The 23,864-nt window shown below is 33.9% G+C and overlaps 1 protein-coding gene across 1 annotated transcript in view; it reads right to left on the reverse strand.

The window, feature by feature from the left end:
* Window positions 1-20,831: 20,831 nt before the first annotated feature.
* Window positions 20,832-23,864, reverse strand: part of LOC100920140 (ankyrin repeat domain-containing protein 26-like) — an 89,547-nt gene continuing 86,514 nt past the window's right edge. The window contains exons 27-28 of the mRNA XM_031938888.1: window positions 21,872-21,917; window positions 20,832-21,011 (exon numbers count right to left, since the gene is read on the reverse strand). Of these exons, the coding sequence (XP_031794748.1) occupies window positions 20,863-21,011; window positions 21,872-21,917 (195 nt within the window). The 3' untranslated portion in view covers window positions 20,832-20,862. The remainder of the gene's footprint in view (window positions 21,012-21,871; window positions 21,918-23,864) is intronic.

A 23,864-nucleotide genomic window follows, 5' to 3' on the forward strand; every position in this document is an offset into this window, starting at 1 on the left:
GTGTGTTGGCAATTAAATATTAAGATAAAGAGAAATCTCAGATTTTTTAACAAGTGATAGTCATCTTAAGTATTACAATTCATTACAAGCCTTTTGAAATTAGAACAGTTAATTAGCTTTATGTATTAATGAGACTTTGGCCAAGTCTATTATGGAATTTCCTTAAACTAAAGGATGTTTGAATATGAGAGCTGGGAGTAGGAGCAAACAAGACAGTTGCCTAGAGTGCACCTTATAGGATACTCATTCAGGACTATTTTTGATATTTTCTTTTATTATAGTATACCATACCTGATGGAATCATTTATTTTGTGATCTATAAAATCATGTGTTAGAGCAGGACTTATCAAAAGCATAGTTAGGCATTTTCACACAAAGTTGTCAGCTTCATTCTTCCAGCATTATGTAAATCCAGTGGTGAGACAGGAATCAAAATGACTAGAAAGCCCTAGATGCAGTGGATAACCTTGGTAATCATCAGCTGGTGGGAGAAGTTAGTGAACTAGAGATGAGGCTTCATGGAATTGGTGAGACTTAAACTGACTCTATAAGAAGAAAGAATTGAGCCTTGATGGCATTTCTTACTTAGTGAATGACAGTATCAGTAAATGCCACCAGCCTCTATTATTGTCCATGGACACGGTTTACTTGGTTATACAGGAAAGACATGCTTTATGTAATCTACAATGGTTGTATTTGAGGATGATATCTATATCAGCACTAATATGCTACTATGTACTTGGTACAATTTTGAAATTTCTACCCTGAGTGCCAAGAGATAAGTAATGAAGTGGAACTAATAGCTTTAATTGAATTCATGTGTCTTAATGCATCTTAAACAATATAGATTTCCTCAACTGTCAGTTTAAACATGTCAGCTATTAAACATATTAGCTATTATTTTGAGTGGAGCTACATTTTGAGCATACAAAAGAAGCCAGGTAGTCACTAAGAAACTCAGTATATATATTCTCTTTGCAGGATAGTGTGGAAACAGTGGTTGTTGGACTGCAATATGAATTACAAATAGCTGCCTAGGAAGTCTTTGGAGAGAATATCTTTTGAACCAAAGTACAGTTGTAGCTCTGGATGAATAAATTCTATTTGGCCTCTAAAGTAGAAGTCATACCAAGGAATACTGATCAACCCTACAAATTTTGTTAGAGTGCAGTGAGCCTGATGAATATTCAAACTTTAGATGAATTAGTCTTTTTTTGAGTTGGTTGGAAGAAAGCAATTTGTAAATAGTTATGCCTGAATGTAGGTTGGTACATCAGTAAGCAGATATTTTCACTGACAAAAGTTATGAGTCTCTGTCTGAGTAACTGGTCTCTAGGTTGCTGTGGCTAATGAGAAGCAAACTATTCTAATGGATATTGTGCTCAAATCCCATCCCTAACATATACTAGCTGTATGACCTTTACCTCTCAATCCTCAAGATTCCTCCTCCAAAATAATTAACTTAGATTTCACATCTAAGGTCCCTCTGCTCTAAATCATGATGCCTGTGATGATAATATTGCATAAATTTATCAGCCCCCCACTAAGAACAGACCACTAATGTTCATAAACATTCCAGTAAGTTTCATTGCAAAGCTCACAACAAAATAACCTCTTTTTAAAAAGTCATTCTCCAAGCTTAGTCTGGCAGTTAGGACTGCCCTTCAGCAAACATAAGTTGTCATGTACATTTTACAAGCACAAAACCTGGGAGTTTATCCCAGTCATAACAAGGAACAGGCAAATGTCCAGGGTCTCCCATGGTTTCTTACAGTTGTAGCTATGGGGTCCTAATTGGTTTACCACAAAATTTGATTGGTAGTTCATTACATAAGCTACTGAAAAAGTTGTTTATAAATAAATTTTATCTTTGGTGATTTGTCCTATCAGAGGATCTACATATACTTACCAGTTATCTACAAGCACACATATGATCATATCACACAAGTGCTTATGATATTGATAGCAGTTGATAGGAAAACTACTGAATTCAATTGTATTACAAAATAGGGTAAAATCTAAATGGTCAGTTATGTTAAACTAACAAATTTCTGTTTTTTAAGCTAATAAAAGTCCACATTTCTTAAGAATTTCCTTTTTGTTTCCCTTATGGCTGATTTTCTAAGATAAATATGGTTAACCATTGTATTGCTGTTCTTTGTCTTACTTTACTTAAATGAATCAGAGAAAAAGAAAATTGGGAAATATTTGGGGCTAGAAATAGGCAAAAAAAGGGAAGAGACAGAGGATAAGAGAAAAGAGAGGTCAATTTCATAACTTTTATCTTGATCAAGGCAGTTTCTCCTAGTGTGGCTTCAAGCTGAACAAAAGAAAATTGATTAATTTTTTGGTTAATTTCCAAAGCAGAGAGAAAAAAACAAACCATGAACCCAGCTCTTTGTGGACAATCTGTTATGTTGTTTGTTCTGTTGTTTTATTTTGGGTTTTGTGGCAGGTGGAACAAAAGAGGGAAAAGATTGTGACTGAGACAAGTAATGGAAAGCACCAGTCATTTTTTGCCTTTCTATTATTGCACTTTGAAAGAATACCAAGTCTTCTACAGGGGAGTGGTGATATTAATAAGGAGAAGAGCATCTATCTGTATTTATGGGAAAAATCTGATGATTATAATTGTTTTCAGATCCTTGCCCTTGAAAGGCAAAAAAGCCCATAGAGATGTGTGAAAAGGGCAATGAACAAGTTCTGAGGGAGAATTCTCTATGTGGATGAAACAAAAAATATTTCAAGTAGTAGTCCAGATGAAGCCAGAGTTCTGAAGGTAACCAAATTCTGGGGCTAGAACACTCAAAAAATGCTTTTATAACAATAGCCCAAAGGTGGTATTAACATGGATGAAGTAGGTGAGTGAAACACACAAGGGAGGAATAGGTATTGTCAAAATGAGGTTTCATCGTAAATAATAACCTAAAACACTTTATGGCAATTAGAATGTTCCCTCTTTCCCCCATATTCCCTACCCTTTAGTCCAATGGTATCAAAATCAAACTGAAAAGTATATATTATATAATTTATATTTTTCTCTAATTTGTAGGGTATGGCCTTTGTCCTAAGAAAGTTCAAATAGTTGTACATCACTTCCTTACTTGAAAGAATTGAAATATTTCATTTCAGTCTTGAACAGCTATGTCTCTCCCCTCCCCCCTCAAAAAAAACAAAACAAAACTGCCAAAGACAATTTACATTACAGGATCAGAACTGTGTGAAATTGCAAACTGTTACCAATGATTTATTTTGAGAGGAATAAGTTGATGGGAGAAATGAAGCTGGAAGGAAATGGTGGCCCAAAAAAGAGAGAGAAAGATTAAAAAGAAAAGAGACAAAATGAAGAATTCCTTGGTAAGAAATGCTAATTGGATTTAAAAAAATCACCAGCACAAACATATCTTTTGGATGCTCAAAATTCTGCACAGGGATCCTTATTCCATGAAAGACCATTCCATTCTTTACCTGATGTCTCTTCACCGGATATCAACTGTTAACAGTGTAAACTGAGAATGGAGCTTCATCCCTTCCAAAGTAGCTTTTGAAGCCACTTGGAGCTAAATATACACCCTTGAAAGTGAGAACAAATAATTCTTTGCCTGAGGATTGACATAATGGATTTATTGGATTGAGGCAGTTTTTCCAGTAAATGAAATATCCAGGAAGCTACATTTCCCTTTTCAGGCTTCCTCCAGCAAGGCTTTGAGAAGTTTTCCATTTCTTTGGGTTGCCCTTTTTTCAGCCAGATCTCTAATACAAATGAAGAATTTGTTTCATACTGGATAAAGCTATAAGAAAGAAGAATGCTATTGGCATTTTATTCTTATATGTATATGATAAAAAGTGCAAAGTCAGGTTATATAGCACTTGTATCTGGATGGCAAATGCATTCTTCAGCATCTATAGTCCCAAACTTTTTAGTGAGAGAAGGAATTGTCTAGATGAATGGTTATTACAAGTTGCAATTACAATTCCTTTTCAAAATTTATTTTTTCTGGAATGGTAGTATGAATTCATTGCTCCAGCTATAGTATTAGTTTGCCTCCTTTTCCATACTGACAGTTCCATCTTTTATTATATTCTCTGAGTTTATAAGGTGAAAGGTAAAACAACAGAGCATATCCCTTATTGGTGATGGGGTGCATTTTTGCCATATAGTTTGCAATTCTTTTTAGAAATGTATTTCATATCTCATTTGGAATGACTCATCTTAGGACTTTTATTTCCATTCCTTATATCAGATAAAATAATTTTTTAATATAGATATTTGCTACTGGCCTAAGCCAAGGAACTCCAAGTAAAAAAAATCTTCCTCTACAAAGGCAGATTGGCATCGTCTCTGAAATTTACTGCCATGAAGAGTTGCCTACAGCATTTAGAAGCAAAATAACTTCCAAAGGATAAGTGATCAAGTATGTGACAATACATATCAGAAGTGAGAGTTTTAAGCTAATTCTTCCTGGCTCTGAGACTGACTTTCCATCCACTATACCATATTGTGTGTAAAGGGAAATTCTAGTGTAGAAACTTCATCTGCTAATGCAGATCAATGACTCATATAATTCTTTTGCTGTAGAATTGCGGCCCTGAGAATTAAATGGCTTGCCCATGATCATACAACTGGTTCGTGTCACAGGCAATACTTGACTTAAAGGCCTTTAAATTTCATGTAAAAAAATGATCTTTTTATTTTATGATAACCTTTATTCTTTAGTTAAGAATTCTACCTATAGCTTAGTTGTATTTGTTAATTGCACCACTTTCCATTTACCTATAATTTAAAAGTAATGGCTTTTTATATTTGTCACATATCCTATTATAGTTTGTTTGTGGCAAAAAGTATAAAATAGTATCGAAAATCTAGTTACTATTTAATTACTTTCTAGCCTTCTAGGTTTTTTGGGGGTAAATTTAAACATATTTGAAAAATAATTTTACTTGTCGAGTTTTTTTTTTTCCTTGATATTGAACACTGAACTATTGTATTAATTGCTTCTAGGTTTCTCTTTTTTCCCCATCTACTTTTTAAAATATGCAAAATACTTTTGATTGCTGTTTTATAATATAGTCTGACATGTATTAATGATAGGCTTCAGAAAAAAAAGTTTTGGGGGGAACTTCCAGCCAAGATGGTGGAGAGGACGCACACATCCACTTAAGCTCCGAGTTTTCTCTCAGAATAATTTATTTCATGACAAGCCTTGGAATTAGTGCTTAACTGAAAAAAAAAACAAAAAACCCACAAATAATTACCAAAAGAAGATAGCCTCAAAATTCGCCAGAAAAAAATCTGTTTTTGCTTGCAGGTGGGGACAGTTTTAGATTGGACTCAGACTGAAGACAGGCAGCTGCAGCACAGCAGAGTAAGGCAGACAACTCACAGCTGAGCAGACCACAGCGGGGTGGGGCATGATCGCAGCTGTTTCTGTGGAGAGAGCTTTAATAGAGTGTTGGCTACTTTGCCCTGACAGTAAGCCAGTAGACAAACAGAGAAGCTAAAAACACGGGGCGGGGTGGGGGGGGGGGGGGGGGGGGGGGGTGGAAGGATATAACCCTGAAAAGGTAGGATCTCTTGGGACCTGACCACACCCACCCACAGTGTCTCAGCACACTCTCAGAGTCTTAGAGCACAAATACAGTAATACTGTCCCACCCCCCCCCCCCAAAAAAAAGCAGACCATTTGTTTTTTATTGTTAGTTTGTTTTCTTTGACTGACAAAATGAGCAAAAAAATTAAAGTGCACTCTAGCTATTGATAGCTTCTATATGAATAGAGAGCAGAGTTTAAACCCTAAGGAGACTAAAAGCAGACTGTATCCAGATGAATCCCCAAAGGGGCATATCATCTGGCCCTCAATGCACAAGACTCTCATAGAAGAAATTTAAAAAGGCTCTCACAAGAGAGCTAGAAAAAAAATGGGAAAAGGAAAGGGAAGCTTGGCAAGAGAGTCTGGATAAGTCATTCCACTCATTAAAGATAGAGTGGATAAAAAAAATCAAATCCTTGAAAAACAGAATTAGTGAACTGGAAAAAGAAAATGGCTCTCTAAAAAATAAAATTGGTGGAATGGAAAAAAATTCCATAGAACAAAACAACTCACTTAAAAATTCAATTGGACTATTAGAAAAAAAATTTAAAAAAAAGTGAGTGAAGAAAATACTTCATTGAAAATCAGAATCGAACAAATGGAATTGAATGACTCGAGGTCCTTGACACCAAGAATCAGTCAAGCCAAACCAAAAAAATGTCAGATACCTTCTTTGGAAAACAACAAACCTGGAAAATAGATCTAGGAGAGAGAATATGAGAATTATTAGACTCCCTGAAAAATATGATTGAAAAAAAGAGCTTGGACTCTATTTTCCAGGAAATTATCAAAGAGAACTGCCCAGAAGTCATAGAAACAGAGGGTAAAATAGACATTGAAAGAATTCATCGATCACCTACTGAAAGGGATCCTAAAATCAAAACACCAAGAAATATAGTGGCCAAATTCCAGAACTATCAGATGAAAGAAAAAAAATACTGCAAGCTGCTAGAAAAAAATCAAATATAGAGGAGCCACAATAAGGATTACCCAGGATCTAGCAGCGTCCACATTAAAGGATCGAAGGGCCTGGAATATGATATTCTGAAAGACTAAGGAACTTGGTATGCAGCCAAAAATAACTTACCTAGTCAAAATGAGCATCTTTTTCCAGGGAAGAAGGTGGACATTCAATGAAATAAGTGAATTTCATCTATTTTTGATGAACAAACCAGAATTAAACAAAAAGTTTGATCTACAAATATAGAATTCAAGAGAAACCTAAAAAAGGTAAAAAGAAATCTTGGGAACTCTATTTCTGTGTAAAGAACACATGTATACATTGTTCTAGAAACTAGAGGTGGAAAGGAAATTGTACCCAGAAAAGGATAAAGTAGGAGTACTACATCTCACAAAGAGGCAAAGGAAACCTATTATATTTGAGAAAAAGAATGGAGGGGGATGAACATAGTGTGTTTCTTACTGCCATCAGAATTGGCTTAAAGAGAAAATTATTAGACATATTCGATTTATGGTGAAACTTCTCCCACCTCATTGAAAAATGGGAAGGGAAAAGTGAAAAGGGAAGGAGTAAGCTAAATGGAAGGGAATACAGAAGTGAGGAAAAGGGTTAAGATAGTGGGAGGAATTCTAAGGTGGGAGAAGGGATACTAAAAAGGGAGAGCTGGGAGAAGCAAGTGGTCACAAGTTTAATACTGGGGAGGGGGATAAGGAGGAAGGAAAGGAGAAAAGCATAAGCTGGGGTTAACAAGATGACAAGTAATACAGAATTGGTAATTTTAACTATAAATGTAAATGGGGTAAACTCCCCCATAAAGAGAAAGTGGTTAGCAGACTGGATTAAAAGGCAGAATCCTACAATATGTTGTTTACAGGAAACACACCTGAAGCAGGGAGATACAGAGTAAAGGTAAAAGGTTGGAGCAGAATCTACTATGCTTCAGGTGAAGTAAAAAAAGCAGGGGTAGCTGTAATAACCACACTAGCACCCAGGATGCCCCAGAATCAGCCGGAATCAGGATAAACTAGCTTTTCTCCATCGCCTTTGTCCCTCCTACAATCCTCTATATGCCAATCATTGAGCCAGTATGGATAGTGGAAAGGACCATTTTCCAAGCACATGCCCATAGAGTATTGTCCAAACAGTAGTTAACCTCAAGTGCTCAGCAGTCCTGACCTCAGTGCATCAATCCAATAGTTTCAGCCCTCTACAGGTAGCCATCCACATCTCAGATCAAACAAAAGCAAAAATTGATCTAAAAGAGATAAGGGCACTATATCTTGCTAAAGGGCAGCATAGATAATGAAGCAATATTAATACTAAACATATATGCACCAAGTGGTACAGCATGTAAATTATTAAAAGAAATTAAGAGAGCTGCAAGAAGAAATAGATAGCAAAACTATAATAGTGGGCGATCTCAACCTTGCACTCTCAGATAAATCAAACAACAAAATAAATAAGTCAGTGAGGTAAATAGAATTCTAGAAAAGTTAGATATGATAGATCTTTGGGAAAAACTAAATGGAGACAGAAAGGAGTACACTTTCTTCTCAGCAGTTCATGGAACCTATACAAAAATTGAATGTATATTAGGTCATAAAAACCTCAAACTCAAATGCAGTAAGGCAGAAATAGTAAATGCATCCTTTTCAGACCACGATGTAATGAAAATTACATTCACTAAAAAGCCAGGGGAAAATAGACCAGTTCCCACAGTCCTCTCTCTGGGTGTAGATGACTCTCTTCATCACTGAACAATTGGAACTTGGTTTCAATCATCTCATTGTTAAAGAGAGCGATATCCATCAGAATTGACTGTCATATCATCTTTTTGTTGTCATATATAATGATCTCCTGGTTCTGCTCATTTCACTTAACATCAATTCATGTAAGTCTCTCCAGGCCTCTCTGAAATCATCCTGTTGGTCGGTTCTTAATAATATTCCATAACATTCATAATGCCATAATTCAGCCATTCTCCAATTGATGGGCATTCATTCAGTTTCCAGTTTCTTGCCACTACAAAGAGGACTGCCACAAACATTTTTGCGCATGTGGGTCTCTTTCTCTCCTTTAACATCTCTTTGGGATATAAGCCCAGTAGAAACACTGTTGGATCAAAGGGTATGCATTATTTGATAATTTTTTGAGCATAGTTCCAAATTATTTTCCAAAATGGCTGGATCCATTCACAGTATCACCAACAATGTATTAGTGTCCCAGTTTTCCCACATCTCCAACATTCGTCATTATTTTTTCCTGTCATCTTAGTCAATCTGAGAGGTGTGTAGTGGTATTTCAGAGTTGTCTTAATTTGCGTTTCTCAATCAGCATATATTTTTATAGCCTGAATATGCAATTTATGTATGCAAATGATGAGTAAATGCCCTGTAGCAAAGATATGTTCCTTTGGCTATCTATCCCAGACACCAGTTTCCCCTGCCTTTCAGTCATATACAGGTTCCTTGAAACCTTGCCTTTAATCCAGTTTAGCCGCATCCTCTCCTTCCTACTAGCCTCTGTTAATGCACTAAGATTGTAGCAATAGGAGCAGGTTCTCATAGGTGTAAACACACCTCTAGCAAACACAAAATTGAAGACAAAATATCTGAAAGCTCATCTTAAAACTCCCAATTGGTTTAGCAGTGGGATATTAATAATTAGTATACCTAGCTTTAATTCTGGTATTAAGAACATACATTTGGGGCAGTTAGATGGGCCTGAGTCTGGAAGACCAAACTTCAAATCCAGACAAAGACACTTAATAACTGTGCGACCTTGGCCAAGACACTTGATCTCTGTTGCTGAGGAGGCTGGTAGGTGAGTCAAGCATGCATAGAGTGCTGGCTTGGAGTATCAAGACATTTATTATATAACTCTTATCAGAGGGGGAAATGGCAAACCATTCCTGCATCTTTGCTTAGAAAATCCAATGGACAGCATAGTCTACAAGGTCACAAAGTGATGGACACAGCAGAACAACACTGTACAAAAGTAGCTGAACCACATAAAGATGAATAGACAAGAAAAAAATGCACCTGCCCTCAAGTAGCTAATTATACATATTTCTTTCTTCCCTTCATTGAATCATAGATAGAAAATTGGAAGGGACTGCAGAGGAATTTTAGTCCAACCCTTCATTTTATAAATGAGGAAACTGAGGCTCAAGGAGATTGTGACTTGGCCGAGTGATGTAAGTAGTTAAGCGTCAGAGGGAGGCTTTGAACTCTTCTGTGTAGAGAAGGCTGAAACTTTGAATAGGTGCACTTGTCTTATTCAAGACAATTGAACACTTAAGGCTTATTACCTATTCGATATGAGACAATTCTATTAGCATATGTTTGGATAAATGGCTCTACTCACAGTTGATGCTGGCTCAATGTTTGGTGTTAAGATAATTGTAGGCAAAGATTAGAGAGTGGGGTGAGACAGGCCAGGGTTACTTTGCAGCAGGACAAGGAGGAGAGAGGTTGGTGACTTTGGACTGGAGGATCCAGTAGAGATCTTTGGCAAGCCTTGTGGCAGGTTGTCTGTCTCCTTCACTTCTCTCCCCAAAGACAAATGACTTTAATTTATCCTGACTCTGGCTGACTCTAAAGCCCTCCAAGGAACTAGCTCGTATTCCACACTTCTAATTTCAGAGTTCTTTTTACTGTTGAAGAGACATCATGGTGTATTGGAAAGATTTCTAGATAATAAAGCATGCTGACTACATCTTGTCAAAAAGCTAATAAAGCAGAGTGACATGTTTTCAGGTAAGACCAATGTATAATTTTGTTTTGCTTGACTATATTGTCATAAAGAACTTTAATTTACTGATGTATTTTTTTGGGGAGGAGGGAGAAAAATGAGTAGGGAAATTGATTTCAAAAATGATAAAAAATGAAACTTTAAAAAAATGTGCATCAATAACATGCCCTACCCCCAACTCTGAAAGCTGTAAGAACTATGATCAATACAATGACTATCGAGTGATTCCAAAGAATCAATAATGAAACATACTATCCACCTCCTGACATAAGAGGAGGTAGCTTTAGAGAAGCAGAAAGCTATATACAAGACATTTCAAAAATCTTAAATTTTGTATTTTTAAATGTTAATAACTTTAAGATGTTAAGAAAATATGTAAAAGTAACATTTGAAAATATCAATATGCTTACTAAAATTAAATAGGATGCTCTCTTGTGCTATATTTTTAAAACTTTTTTCAGTTGCTACTAAATAGCAGGATCATCCTAGTCTTGAAAACATCCAAAGAATAAGGATTGATGTAACTGATATATGAACATTGATGTAATCACAAATGGAAACAATATAATGGACATAGATTAGATGTCAGAATGGCTAAGTAAGGAGGATCTCTTCCACTGACTTATCTACCAGTTGGAAAGTATCATTGAAAAATTGTTGCATTAGAAATATAGTGGTAGTATGCTGTCTTATTAAAATTATTCAAAATTCAAAAACTAAATATGAACAATTTGAATAATTAAACTTTCAAATTTTGTTTTTTTTCAAAATTTTGCATCATTCATGCTTGAAGTTTTTAAAGCTTAAAATGACACTAAGACTTAGGACAACCTATATTTTTTTAGTTAATGTGAAAATTTGTTTTGACTATGCATAGTTTTTACAATGAATTTTTCTTTTTTTCAGTGAGGTAGGGATAAGAGTGGGAGAAAATATATTTTTGTTTATTAATAATAAAGAAGTTGAGGGGTGCTACAGATGTGGATATTTTCCACATGCTCTATAAGATGAGGTTGCTGTATTGTTATTTTAAATTTACAAGAGACCTCTCAATATGAAAGGGTAATGTAAAAATAAAACATATAACAATTCTTTAAAAATATTTGAAAAGTGATTATGCAATTGATTCAATTGAATCAATAAAAATAAGTTTTCTTTTGTAGTTTTTATTTATATGTGAAAATGTTAATGCATATACACAAAATATATGTGTGGAACTTGGGGACAAAGAATTCAGTTCTTCTGACACTTTCTGTCTAACCTGTGACTCTCAGACAAATCAGTAAGCAATAAATATTTGCTGATTATCTGGAATGAAGTCAAAGTCTGGCACACAAGAGATATGTCTGTTTATATGTATATCGTGCACATGTATTATATATGTGTCTATGTGCATGTCTTCATAAGTACTTGGCCAGACCCATGATTTCGTTACTGTAAGAAATCTCTGACATGCAAATTTCCTCCATAGATGATTGGCAAACTATAGCAAGCTGGCTACATACTTGTCATCCTTGGTTTTGTTTGACTAGAGAGTTGAGTGCTTTTTACAATAAATACAATGAGATTTTATTTAAAAATATAAAAATCATTCTTAACTTACAGTACAAAAATAAGCAGTAGCCATATTTGACCCTCTAGTAGTTGTGTATCCAATAAGGAAAAAGAAATTACATGTATATATAATTATATTATTATAATTTATATTATATATCAATATATGATATATATATATATGTATATATCAAACTTAGGATCTGAATGAACCTGGATTGAATAGAGACTTCAATACTTTTGAAATACTATTATCATAAAATATGCAAGACAAGTGATTTGATTAATTAAAGTTTAAAAACAAACAAATTTAAGTGCATTAGAACTTAAACTCAAATATAATCTATAAATTTTATGGCACTATTATAGATATTCAATTCAAATAGTGATGGTAGAAATAGGAGCAATTTATCAAAAGAAATGATACCTAAATTTCCTAAGTGCTTTGGCCTACATACAATGATATCAAAAAAAAACTACAACCTTCAAAGATCGAAAACTAAAATGTTAGTCAATTTAGTAGTTTCTAGAATACTCACAACAATTTATAAATGTAAATACAACTTTTTAATAAAGCAGCATACATATGCATTCATGTATATATATATATATATATATATATATATATATACACACATATAATCTACATGGTTCTTATTAAAACTTCTATTTTATAGTATATTAAATTTTTCACATTTACATATTTAATAGAATCCATTAAGTATTATTTAAACAAAACTCTTGTAGATTAAATTATCCAACCTGCAACAGAGATTGAGGCAAAGCTCTGAGCCAATGAAGTATATCTTCCTCACGATCTAAGATGCCTCCCTTCTTCCAGGACCCTGTTTTATAGGACTAGATGTCTGGATATTCAAGAATAGCTACATTAAATACAGAGTAATTCCAATGACATCTGATGCATAAACTAAAATAAAATAAATGTCAGGAAGTCACAAGTTCGGTGACTAAGGAATATCTCCACACAGATGGGCAGGTTTCTCTTAGGTTTGGCAGGAAGAACAACTTTGACTCTGTCAAACTGATTAATACTGATTGGAGTAAGTGTCCAAACGAATTATTTTCCACATTTTCCCCCTTTGATCCATAGAAAAATCTACAGGGAGGGCAACCTCCAAGGGCAATGCAAAACCAGAAAGGGGTAGTGTTAGAATCCTAGTGTTAACTCAATGGAATTGATACAATGCTTATTGGTTCACATATTAGAGTAAATCCTTACAAGGTGTTAAGTCACTTGTACTGACAGAAACAATGCTTAAGTTAACACCTTTGAGAGTTCACACATTAGTTCACATGTTTGGGAGATTTCAGGGTTCAGTATGAGACATCCAAATTCACACCTCCCATAATCTCACTCTCAAGGGAGGAGTCAACCTTTGAGTTTACACCTCTAAAAGAGCATAAAAACAGCTGAGCTCAGTCAGGAGAATTCAGTTGAAAAGATTGAGAGGGGAGCATCAGTTAGAGATTGAGAAGCCAGGAGTCGGAGTTGAGCTAGAGGCAGAAGCTGGAAAAGCTAAAAGACAAGCTGCAAGAGCTTTTGGAACCAAGGAGGGAGATAGGCCTCTAAGAAAGCTAACCGGGCCCAAGGAAAAGAGACAAGACTTGGAAGGAGAAATGTTGGATGTCAACAGCTGGCTACATTTGGGGTGATTATTACGTTGAACTGAAACTAAGCCTGCCTCCAGAAAACCTCCCCAAAAAATCTGCTCCCAGAGAGAACGATCATATATTATACAAAAGAAGAACATCATAGGGTAGTCCTCTTACTGAGAAGCAAATGTGACATTAGAGAAGAGGGAAATAGGCACAATTTATACCATACTAATTGTGTTTCATTTGATTAAACATTAACTCATAATATCCTAAATATATAATCAATATCTGAACTGACTCACTAACCAAGAATCATGAGGGAGTGGTACCTCCTAGTACCTTACAACAAAATACCTTATAACAAAATTAAGATCAGGAGAGCATAGGGCATTTGATCAAGCACAGCCATGCAAGTACAATTTGCCTTACATATAAGTTCTGGAAACCTGAATTTATAAAAAAAATTCAAGCAATTTTGACAAGCAGCTGCTCCATTATAATAATATGGGGCCTTTGATATAGTTCTGTGGAGTTGGAGTCCTCTGAAGAGCTATCCTCTTAGGAACACTGGAATGAGTGGGGCTTCATAGGAGCTTCTAGTGCATCACTAAAACAGGATTTGCATTTTAGGTTGACAAATACAAATATCATGAAAAACTTAAAAAAAATTTCTCAACTCAAACTTTACATTCAGCACATATAATTATTTAATCTAGTTATGACTATTAAAACCAACTGAAAAATTATCACTTTAGCTATTTTCTTTTCTAGCTATTTTCAACTGCTCATCCCTTCCCTAAAAAGATGAGATTTTGCTAGGGAATTATTTACTGGAATACTTTTTAAAAAAATTGATGACTCCTGATACACAACTTAATTCACTCAAAAGTTGCCAAAATAATTTCTCTGATGAGAATTTTAATTGTTGCATCATAAGGGCCTGAATTTGAAAATGAATATATCTTTAGTACTATTAGGTGTCTCAAACCATTTTTTACATGTAAAATTCTTAACTTAAATGTGGAAATTGTGGGACATATTATCTTGATAAAAGAATGTTTTAGAGCAGTATTTTATAAATTAAATAATACACCAATGGTAAGACTAAAGTCTCTAGTATCTGTTATTCAAATGACAATTTAAAATGATCCCTTACTTTACTGGCATGAAAACAATCAAAAATCATCAATAGGGTTCATCTTTTTTGTTATTTTTTTAAAGTACTTGTCATTGTCGATGGAATTTGCTGTGTGAGGAGAAAGATCTAGGCATAGCAGCATTGTTGGATTTCCAATATGAGTAATAAGTAGCCAATTGTAGGACACATTGTCATGACCAGGTTCAGAATTAGCTAAGTGGGAAAACTTATTTACTAAGATGAGGATAGGTCAAGAGAATCCTTCCTTCACCTTCTCTTTCAAAGTCATTCTCTCAACTTTTCAGGCCACAGGGATGAAAGTTCATGCAAAGTTATACCTAGATTCAAGATTTAGAATATCAGCAATTGATATCTCAAGAAACTCTCACATAGCAAAATTCTACTAATTATAGCTTAAAGCTAGATAATTGTTTCTCTCATATATTATACTCAAAATCTCATCTAGAATTTTTAAAAAAACTATTTACAAATCTCATCTATTTGCAAGCATCATTCCAACTATCATTCTCCCACCCCCTTTTCTGAAGATAAAGCAAATGGGAGAACATCAGACTTTTTCTAGAATATCACGGAAAGAGAATAAGATGAGATTCACTCAGCAGAGCCCATGTAGGTCATACCTGGTCACAATTTTCTTGGTGAAAGCTATGGTATCAGAAGGAGCTCTAAAGCTACTAAGGAATAATTCAACCTTGGTCAAGGACTAACTTGTGCACAATTATAATTTTCTTCTCTTAAGTGTTAAAAGAGGGTTACTAAATAATTAATGTGACAAGGCAATCTGGGTAAAAAGCTCCACAACTCACAAGACAAGTAGCTGCCATGCAAGTTGTTGTTGGATGGTGTCTGAAGTAACCCAATCTTGCTTAATTGAATCTATTATTCCTTGTGTGTACCTCCTTATGAACTAAAAAACTATAGCTGGTAATGAAAGTTCTGAGTATCTTACCTTCCTCAATCACTCAGATCCAAGAGAGTTCTTTAGCATTGTATTACTCTTTCTACTTCTTCTCTACAAGTTCCTCACAAATATTTACTAACAGGATCTTAACAGGCTTTTCCCCCAATGGTAAGTCACCATCATTATTTTCTTCTTTTTTAAACATATACTCCAATAATCATATAATAGATTTATAATGTTACAGTATTCAAATTGAAAAAAAAGAAATTTAACAGTTTCTCAGCCTTTTTGCATTTAAAACATCACCAAGCAAGTGATAATAATAAATTATCATAAATTAATTATTACATTTCAAACTGGTCAATTCAGAAAGTCATGTATCTTATTACCCCCTGGCACTTAAATGCTAATCACAGTAGTTTAGATAGTGCTTACCATGTGCCAAGCCTTTTCTATGTCTTTAAAGTTGCTTAGCTCTGTTTTTAGTAATACTTTAAAATACTTTGTTTATAAAATTTTTTTTCCTATTCTGCTAACATTCCATGACAATTTTTAAAAAGTGCCTATATACAGGATAGCATTTTTCTCAATTGTATTTCCACAAAATCTGAATAGTAAAGTGCTTATCCTTTACACAAGCCAGGCATTGTGTTAAGCTCTTCACAACTGTGTTCTCTCAACAACCTGGAGAGATAGATTTCTAAATCTTTTATATTTTGCTGGAATTAAGTCTCTGAAATTTCTTTTTCAAAATTCCAAAATCCTTTACTTTCAAATCCTGAACTTAAACTGAAAATACAGATTTATTCTTTACCCATTCACTCATCCTTGCTTTTCCTTATTTCCTTTAGCAACATTAGATCTATAATAAATGCCTTTTTAGTTCTTTAATGGTTACACAGATACAATTCATACCAACTTCTTTAAGGACTTTTAGGCAATCAATTAGTTATAAAAACAAAATAATGTAACACTGTCATTTTAAGTTTTTGTAAGCAAATACACTCAAAAACAATGAAGCTAGAAAATGTTCCTATCATTGTAGGGTGTTATCGATTTTAGCAAGCAGGATAATTTTAGAGAAAGAATCATCTATCTTCTCAAAATTGGCCTCTTTTATGCTGGAAAAAAAAGCTTTCATCCAGCTATTTCACCAATGCCCAAGGGATTCAGCCAAAGCTCAACTGTGACACAGTATAGTAACAGTAAGTGCACTGCTTGATGGAGATTGTACTTTCCTGAAGGGTTCAGGATGTAACTTTTTCTCTATTTCTTTCCAGATCACTAAAATTTATTTATTTGCAAGTTCTGCTTTTCCCTCTCAAACTTTCACCATTTTATACCTTCATAAGTCATATGCTCAATTTAATTTGATTGTTTCTCATTTAAATACATTTGGGTATACAAGCACTTATTTCTGTATCTATCTTTCTATACATATTCTCCAATTCTCTCTTCAATAATTCTTTCCTTAAATTAGTATACATGTTGAACTTATTTTCACTAACTAATTTGCCTAAACAAATGATTTAAGCTAAAATAATATTAAACCTCACACCTTCAGTGCTTTCTGATTTCAAAATAAGTTTTTTTTTTTTTTTTTTCCCCCTGGGAGTACTTTAGGATTCCCTTTCACTTGGGAGTCTCAATTACGCTTGCTTGGTGCCCTCAAGTTGTTTAAAAGCATCAAATGAACTCCAATTCTACTCCCTATTATCTGTTTTTTTTTTTTTTTTAACTCCAAAGGCACTATTTTATTTCCTATCCTGAAGCACAAATCCCTCTCCTGATTCCTCATTAACTGGATTTTACAGAAGTTATAGGAAATGAATTTCCATCTCTCATGAATTTCCATCTCTCTTTATGTAGCCAGTCCCTGTCCCAAAGGAGCTTACATTCTAGAAGGAGTAAGGAAAACTAATAGAGAAGGACTACTATTATCCTTTTCTGACGATGGTCTAATATTTCTTTATTCTGCCTTCTAATAATAAATATTCCTTCCTTAGATATTAAGTACAGTTTAAAGTATACCTTTATTCTATACTAATATTAAAACCAATTTTATAGATTTAATACTCAAAAATGTCAGAAGTGGGCTAGCTGAAACTTTTCTAAGCTAAGAAAATGTGTTTCTTTTAAATTCTGAATTGTGGAATTATTTAAGCTTACGAGCTTCTATTTAAGTTTACAAGCTTCTTAATCTAATTTCCCTTAAAATTATTTCTCAAGTTTTTCTATTTTAATACTTCCCTGATTTCCTATTTCACAGAATTTCTTCTAATGACTAATAAGGCAGTGCTGAAAATGCTTTAAATCATTAGCTAGTCATGTGTGTTATTGTCATTAACGCTACAGAATTTGGTAGTCCCCCATAAACTCATTAAAATACATTGTAAAGTCATCCAAATTATAAATTAGAAATAAAAGGAAATTTGGTTTCTGATCTTTTTGTTTTAGTATCTTAATTTTCAATCAGTGTCTTTATCTGTCTTTCCCTTTATCAATCTCCAACATGGCCAGTATTGAAAACAGAAAAAAATGTCCCCTTTTAAGGCTTTTTTTTGAAAGTTTATTATTTTTTTATAGACTGTTTCTTTTGTCTGATCACTCCAAAGAAAAAGCCTTAGATAAAACATATTATAGTTTAACATAAAGTACGAATAACAAGACAAGCCACATATTTCTCATTCTCTTAAAATATTTCCCTGATTCCCTGATTGCTTCTTTTTATTTGAACTCAGCATTCCTAAACTTGGTTTCATCATTTATAAAACAGAAACACACAGAACATATAAACAAGGCAAGATTTAACGTTATAAGTTTTTCCCCAGGAGATTTTGAAGTCAAGATCTTACCTGTCTCTTCTATTAAGTATAGAACCAACCTTTAAGCTGTCAGCCTAAGATAATCTTTCTTTCCTAATAACATTAATACTTTTCAAATCTTATCAAAAAAGCAATACAAAATTGTTTTAGTCTGATTGGTCCATTGGATCCACCCATTTTAAGTGTACTTTGTATTGAGTACCTAATAGTAGTCTCCAGTATATAGAAGAGCTGGTTAAAGTTCTCTTTCTTTAGACTTTTTTCTCCAAAGTATAGCCACACGAAGAAAAACTGAGAAGAATTTAGCAATATTAATAGTTCATTTGTCCTAAGCTGATTCCATAACTCTCTAATTAAAAGTTCAATGCTTTGGCCAAAACAATCCTCTAAATTCTTTGTATTCTCAAACCAAACTTTACACAGTTTAATAACTGTTTCTTTAGTCATCCACCTGACATGGAGTCAACGTTGTCCTAAATGGGATCTGGTAGGATTTATTTTCAACTTTATTCTTTTTTTTTTTTTTTTTCCAACTTTATTCTTGACCACGTTTCTCTAACCAGATGTAGCACTCCTTCAGAGGAACTCCCCATAAGAAAATTGCACTAGAATCCCTTTGTAACTGTCTTGGCTATTTCTTCTGAGAAGTTCCCCAATTGAAGGCATTGGAGATTACCTCCTTGAACATGAAGCAAGGGGGTGCAATTTCCTATCCACCTGAGACCTACCTACATGGGCATCTTTCCTACAGCTAATATTATAGAATTCAGAGTTTTGTTTTGACAAATTCTCCAAAAGTTGTAATTCTTTCTGGGCTTCACCTGTAGGGTCCTAAAACCAGTTAATTAGTGTCTCAAGGTTTTGTTTATAAGGAAACATTCAGCAAAATTTATACCTACTTTCCCTTAAAACTTTCTGAAAAATTATCTCTGATTATTAATAATTGACAATCCTAAGTAAATAAAAGTGAAAAAAATTTTAAAAGTGAAAAAAAAATATTTCTGTAAAATTAAGTTAGCCTTCTTCTTAGATTAGAAGATGGTAGGATTGTTCCCAGGATGGTCACATGATTTGACAACTTGTTCTTGTGCTGGAGAATCTCTCTCCCTAAGGCTATTAGCTCTACTTCAAATTATTGTTTTTTCAAGGTATCATCAGAGCAATGGAATAGATTCTCCCCTAAACCTCTACAAGGGACTGATTTTTGGATAAGTTCTTTGACATGCTGTAAGCTGCTGAAAGCTCCCCTTCAATTTAAGAGAGTTCTTTGATGACAAGAATGATTTAATTATTGCTTGTTAAAAGAATCAAAAGGAGAAAAAAAATCTTCCTACCAACAGGAAGTTTTAAAATTAGCTATGTGGCTACATGGCTGAAAATGAGGAACTAGGAATTCTACTGCTGAATCTCCTTGGACTTATCACAATGAAAGTGACAAAAGCAGAGAAAAATAACCAATAGTCTGTATTTTAAAAAGTTAAACTTATATAATTTTTTATAAATATAGAATTTGAGTGCTTTGGGACTTAAAAATTTAGATAAATTAGTCACAAATTCAAATGGTCCCCGTTCAGGGACCCTTCTTAAAGAAAATTAATTTAGGGTTAATCAAGGCAGACTTATTAATCTTGAAGAGACCACAGGCTCAGAGAATTTGAGTGTAGATAGTGAGAGATTCCAACCTCTCATGACTGATGCCCAAAGGGAAGTCATTGGTGAAACACCAGCCACTGTGACCTTTCTTTTCGGGTCCAAGGTTGGGATCTACATATTGTTATCCCACCAGAGTCACCATCATTGTGGGGATTAAAATTATCCCAACTACAATAAAAGAGACTGAGTCAAGAGTTCTGAGCAATAGCACCCTATTAAAGGGTCCATAGTTCCCTCTAATGAAGTGGGATCTCAGAGCTTCCTCAAGATCTGAGATGCTTCCTCCTTCCAGGGCCCTATATTTGTAGAGCTAGATGTCCAGACATTCAGGAACAATTGTACTACACTGATTATATATATATATATATATATATATATATATATATATATAAGAAAAATGAAAACACCAGCAGGTCATGAGTTGGGTCAAGTAAGGAGTATCTCTACATAAGCAGGACTGGCTCCTCTTAGATTGGGCAAGAGGAAATGATAAAATTTATCATAAGGTGGGTGACCTAAGTGGTTCTAAAATGGTCACTTGCTCCTATTGGACAAATGATATAGTCTGGAAATACAAGAATATTCTGGGTATTTTCCATGTAGTTGTCATCTCTACCATGCAGAGCTTGGTCATCATGACAAGGAAAACAAAGGTAGAGGGCCTCTAGTTAATTTTATATGATTAAGCAAATGAACTTAAAATCTGCAGGTCACCTCTCTTGGGCCTTATATACAGAACTTTGACATGATTCTAACAAATTGATTAATATTAATTGGAAGAGAGTAGGGATCAAAATAAATTATTTCTCACAACTGATTTCATAAGTGTACATTATTTCTTCCTTTATTTAAAACATGTAATTTTTCCTTAAAACCTCTAAGTATTCGTGAGTTGCTCTGGAAACTGGATCTCGATTCAGATTTGGCATTCTTGGGGACTGATAAATAGCTCCCATGGGAGAAGCCAAGCAAATTCTAGGTTCAAGTTCAGCATTACCTGGGAAAAAAAGGGAAGAAGAAAAAACCAATTTATATAAAGACACACACACACACACACACACACACACACAAAGAATCATGAAAATGATCTTGCGTCCAATTGAATCTGAAAAAGTTTCCCAAGCACTTTGAAATTAAGTGACTTGTCCATAGTCTCATGGATAATATGTATCAAGTTGCCTTGAAGTTAGCTATTATACTGGGTTGTTATAATAGAGTTCAAATCAGATAATGCAAAATGTTTTGCAAAGTTTAAAGTGTATATAAATGTCAGTCACTATTTAAGATATGTCCTGATTTTGAGGCAACTCATCAAATTATTCATATAAAGTTTTTTATTTCCTCCTCTATAGTAGAAGTTAGTATATAAGCTATAATAATAATTATGTTTATGATGGTTTATTTTCTTATGTTCCTGTTGAACTATATTTACTATTTAATTATGTTTATTATTTTTGGGGGGCTCACAATGAAACTAATCATGCCAATTCTTTTATTTGCCTATTTGAGGAAAAATTTGAACCATACTTCCATTGAGCTGTAACTTCCCTCTATTTTTTGATCAAATCTATCACAAGAACCTTATTCACTAGATAGAATCAAGTTGGACTTCTATTCTGATTTTGAAGCTATGGTCCTAAAGAGAGTATGAATATGCCCACTGATACCACATTTGAGGTATTTCTCATATTTGGAAAGTAAGGAGTGCCTGCATAAAAGAATACATGGTCACTTCAAAGTGGTGAAGAGGAGAGAGGGCGCATTGAAACAGCATTTTCTGGGAATTTTTCGAGCTTATTTAAAAATCAAATATAGCATCAAATTATGATATTTTATTTGTGAATAATTCAGATCTACCTTCATCAAGTTCCTTGTTTATACTTTTGTCCAACTCCTCCCGCATCTGAAATAATATTAAAAAACTACTTAGAACAATGATGTAAATGAGGAATAAGAAACTACAGATAATATACAGAACTCAAAAAATCTTTAAAAAATTGCAGATTCTCAAAGAACTTACTAATAAACTTTAGCATTAGCTTAGTTTGACTTAATCATTTCATAGAAAATATATTGATCTTGATTGAACTTTTCCCATTTACAATCTTTTTGTCTGAATAATTTTTATGTGACCCTAGGTGTATAATATATAAAATTTATACAAATCAAACATTTACTGGTTTATTACCATAATTTTGGGGGCAGCTAGGTGCCACAGTGGATGGAGCACCAGCTCTGAAGTCAGGAGGACCTGAGTTCAAATTTGACCTCAGACACATAATACTTCCTAGCTGTGTGACCCTGGGCAAGTCACTTAACCCCAAGTACCTCAGCAAAAAAAAATAAATCACAATTTTGCAACACCCACATTCAGGTATGCGACCCTTTATAGAAACTGAGATCTAATAAAGTAATGCTATTATCAACAAAATCAAGAGCTTATCACAGTTAATACAAAAAGATGTATGAACTTTGTTAGCATAGTAGTCATGTCTCAGGTTTGGGATATAGATTTTTTCTACTCTAAGCAAATTTTACCCTTTTTATTTCCACTTTAAGCAAATTTTACCCTTTTTATTTTCACTTTTGCCAAAATTATATTTTTCTTGAAAAAGAAAATCAACTTTAACCTTTAGGCTCTTCTTGCTCATCACATCTGTGTATCTATAGTCATATTGTATCTACATCTATATCTGTTCTAGTTGAAATTCCAGAGAGGTAGTCATGGGCAAACCATTTAACCCTTATCTACATCTATATCTGTTCTAGTTGAAATTGTAGGCAGTTGTCATGGGCAAACCATTTAACCCTTTTGACCCTTACTTAGTCTCATATGTTTTATACAATTGTTTTTATAGAGTTTTTGTGACAATCAAGTGAGGTAATATCCTTAAACTTTTGTAAATTTTAAATTGCTCTATGACGGTTAGCTAAAAATAATAGCACTATTGTTGTTGTTGTTGTTATTAGAATAAAGAATAAGGTCCAGGGTGGAAATGTTTTGGTATCTAATAATACAACTGTGAGTGGCTAGCACTAACATAATGTTCTTCAATCAGGATAATTGGAACATGCAAGAAAGGGGAAAGTATAATGAAGGGAGATAAGAAGGTACCAATGACAAACCAATTTGGCATACAGCTGGCCCTATCTATTAGGGGAAGTTAGAATCCTTTGAGATTCTATAACTTTTTGATCTGATTCTGATTTTTTCTACTAACTCAAGCTCTGTTAGTAGAAAAGCTGTTGTTTTCTTACCAAATATTCTGAAGCTTTTAAGGTTTGTTATGATTAAATACTCTAAAAAGTTAAATTTCTAAAAAGGATGGTTATCATTGACAAATTTTCTAGAAACTACCTTATAAAATCATAGTTCTTTAAATAAATCACACATGGGAGAATGGACTGATCAATGACTCTTTCCTAGTATCTTTAAGACTCTCACAGACATCTTTTCTAATATCTTTAAGACTCTCACAGACATATCTGACAATTCATATAGTCATCATCACTCTACAGGGTTTTCTGAAGATCATTTCAAAATGTAAAACATTCTTAGTTCTTACAGAGATCTCTATAATATGATTACAAAGTAATTATAAAAATGGATGTGAAATGATTATTTCTTTTAAAGGCATTATTATGCCTGCATCTGAAAAGAATACAGTAAGAAATGTATCCAGCATCAGCATGTAGTAATAGAGCTGGAAGTAAAATTTAAAAGTCAGCTAGCCCTACTTTCTCATTTTACAGATAAGAAAATTGAGGCCAATGTAAATCAACCAATCAATCAACCAACCAATAGAATTTACTGTAAATAGGCACTATGCTAGGGGATAGGGATTTAAAT

Source organism: Sarcophilus harrisii, chromosome 5 (assembly GCF_902635505.1).
Source record: "Sarcophilus harrisii chromosome 5, mSarHar1.11, whole genome shotgun sequence".
NCBI classification, from domain to species: Eukaryota; Metazoa; Chordata; class Mammalia; order Dasyuromorphia; family Dasyuridae; genus Sarcophilus; species Sarcophilus harrisii.